Source organism: Chondrus crispus, genomic scaffold (genome assembly GCF_000350225.1).
Source record: "Chondrus crispus Stackhouse genomic scaffold, scaffold_61, whole genome shotgun sequence".
Lineage (NCBI taxonomy): Eukaryota > Rhodophyta > Florideophyceae > Gigartinales > Gigartinaceae > Chondrus > Chondrus crispus.
The window spans coordinates 84,478-87,405 of record NW_005178572.1 but is presented as its reverse complement, the minus strand read 5'-3'; the positions used below and the strand labels follow the sequence as shown (position 1 = coordinate 87,405).

Here is a 2,928-nt window from a genome sequence, read left to right as displayed (position 1 = left end):
GGGGGCTCCGGGACGGTTGTTGGCTGGGTCAAGAAGGCGGGACAGTTTTTCGTCGTCCTTGGTCTTGAGACATTTTTGTAATCGGTCTGCTGTCCCACGACTGATGATCATCAGTGTGGTTCGCCTCACAGTCGACTGTGAGGCAAACCACATCGGCAACCTTTTTTTCATCTTCAATAAATTTACCGCTGTCTGCCGTTTGTCTTTGGCCCTTGCGTCCCGTCTGTCCCTTGCTTGGCGCGCACTGCCTGACGACGCATTCCAATCGACATCGGAGGGGGCGTGAATTGTCCGTAACTGGAGGCCAATCCCGGGAGCAGGACGAGAAGGTGTTTGATCGTGGATCAATTACTACTGTTTGGCCTTTAACGGTGCTGTGTGCCCGCCATTTTTTTGGCCGGACGGGGAGAAGCGAGGAGGTAACGTTTCGGGAAACTGGAGGCCTGTTTCGTGACCATGACGAGAAAGTGTTTGATCGTGGATCAAATACTACTGTTTGGCCTTTAAAGGTGTTGTGTGCCGGCTATTTTCTTTTTTGGCGGGACGGGGAGAGGCACGGAGGTAACATTGCGGGAAACTGTAGAAGAGGTGAACGCTTAGGCCCCGGAGCGTTTCCCTGGAGTCCAGGGATGAAAGACTGCACCCATTGTCCGCACTGGCAGCAACGAGAACTGAATCATCCAATTAGCCTTTTTTACCAAATAATACTTTTAGGGAAGGGTATACCGCGCAGGCCTGCATGCGCAGACAAGTTTCTTTGGAATGACATGTAATGGCTGTCGCGCGACAAGATTTACAAAAGCTGTATGGCTGGCCAGCCATACTGGAACTAGATTAAGTTTTGCTAATTTTTTAGAGGTTGATTCTAGTATGGGTAGCCACCCATACAGCTTTTGTAGATCTTGTCGCGCGACAAACACATCACACGTGTGGACCCAAATGCAATGTATTACACGTGTGGATCGATATGCAATGTTTTACACGTGGCGACCAAAATGCAATGTATTACACGTGGTGACCAAACGCAATGTCTTACACGTGCGAGAAGCTGGTGGATGATGATTGGCCGATTATGATACGGAATCGTATACAGTGCCTCCTACGATATAGTGCTATAGCGTGACATACCTCTAGCTATGGCACTATTGGGGGGATGGCACTATATAAGGAGGCTCAAATACATATATTTGGGGACAAAGCACACTTGTAACACAAACACAACAAAGCCTGCATAACACAACATCCTTTGGTCAGGGTCTACACGTGTGAGCTTATGATAACCTGTGCCAGAGGGCGAGCCATAGCACTATATAGAGGGAAGCACTACTATAGTAGGCAAGAGGGCGAGCCATAGCACTATATAGAGGGAAGCACGCCCAGAGAAAACCCCCCCCTACTTCGCCTGCATACACTGTAAGTCTGCAACGTGTGCGGATGTTCACACACACCCGAACACGTGCAAGGCCCAGCAAGAGTACCTTCCTAGTAAACCTTTTAGAAACGCAAAAATCGCAGCGAGCAACGACAAAGTGCTCAAGGCAACCCTGCTTTCTACAAGAGCGTTTTCCGGCTACCGCAGAGACATTTGAAACAGCTTCAACCGTGTTGTACTTCACTGTTCGAGTAGAATCTTCGTTCCATCCTTCAGCATGGAGCCAATGACTGACCGCGGCTTTCCAAAAATGCCAGAACCAGGCGGCCGAGCCCATACTTTGGAGTCCTCAGCCTCGATGTGCTGGACTCTTTTATTCCTGGCTTACTCTTCTTCGACATTTGTCAACGAATTTGGACATGGATGGCAAGCAGCTTGGACGGTGCTATTAGTTTTGGTTCCAGTGTGCCTCGCCGGTGCACCCAACATCATGGACGGTCGGCGCCGCGCAGTCCCTATATTGGCAATTTACGTAGCGTATATCCTCATCCCGTCACTGCTTCAGCTCACAAAGCCAGACGACCACTCATCGCTTCGCTCCGAAATGGCCGACCTGATTACCGTTCTTTGCATCTGGCTTCCACTGGAATTTAAGCTGTTGTCATCGGACATATCACCGACTGGAAAGGTTACAGCCTGGGGCTTGTTCACCGCAGCTTTGACAGTCGTGAACTGCTTCACAATTCTACGCCCTTTTCAAAGCTGGCCCACGCTCGTGACTTGGGCTACACTTTCAAGGTAACCCCCGTCGATGTGCTGATAGCGCTAGCTGTGGGTGCTGCCTCTGATCTCATCACCGTTCCACTTGCCGCCCTAACCCGGTTTGCTGACGTCAAGACGCCACCTCGTTTAGACGCGGCCAAAGAAGCCGCCACTTTCCTAGGCATATTCATGAACGGCGTTACCGAGGAGCTTATATTTAGGGGTATGATTCAGAATATGTTGGAGCAACGCCTAGGCCACGGGTCCATATCTGCACTACTCATCGCGTCTGGTGCCTTCGGCATTGCACACTTAGGGAAATCAAAACTTGGATATGACCCGCCAAACGTTCGATACATGGCCTCCGCCTGTGTCACCGGTGTTGCGTGTGGGTTCGTATGGCGACAAACAGGAAAAGTCACAGCTTCCGCGCTGACGCAGGCCACGTCGAATTACATTATGTGGCGCGTCGCGTTACGCAAAAAAGTTGGCCAGTAGACAGCGTTTTTTCGCAGCTAGAGTCCCTGTATAGCACTTGACAATGATTTCCACTCTTAAACTCACTGAGCACACTCTAATGCTAGTCTAGTTCGTCCCACAGGTCATCGTGCTTGTCAATATCGACTCATTCTCGGGTAGGGTTTTTCGTGTAGAGCGTGGCATTGAATTGTCCAGGTCGCCCATATGTCTCTCCATTAGCACCTTCGAAGCGAAACGGGTTACTTGACATGAGCACGCAGTTTGACTCCTCGCCGGGAAAAGCCGGAACAGAGATTCCCTTTTCCAAAAGTAGC

General features: G+C 50.3%; 1 protein-coding gene; it reads left to right on the top strand.

The window, feature by feature from the left end:
* The first annotated feature begins 1,434 nt into the window (after positions 1 to 1,434).
* Positions 1,435 to 2,708, top strand: CHC_T00007072001 (hypothetical protein). XM_005710470.1 is given in 2 exon segments: positions 1,435 to 1,662; positions 1,663 to 2,708. 1 exon segment carries the CDS (start codon positions 1,435 to 1,437, stop codon positions 1,660 to 1,662), a length of 228 nt encoding a protein of 75 aa, XP_005710527.1. The 3' UTR covers positions 1,663 to 2,708.
* Positions 2,709 to 2,928: the final 220 nt, after the last annotated feature.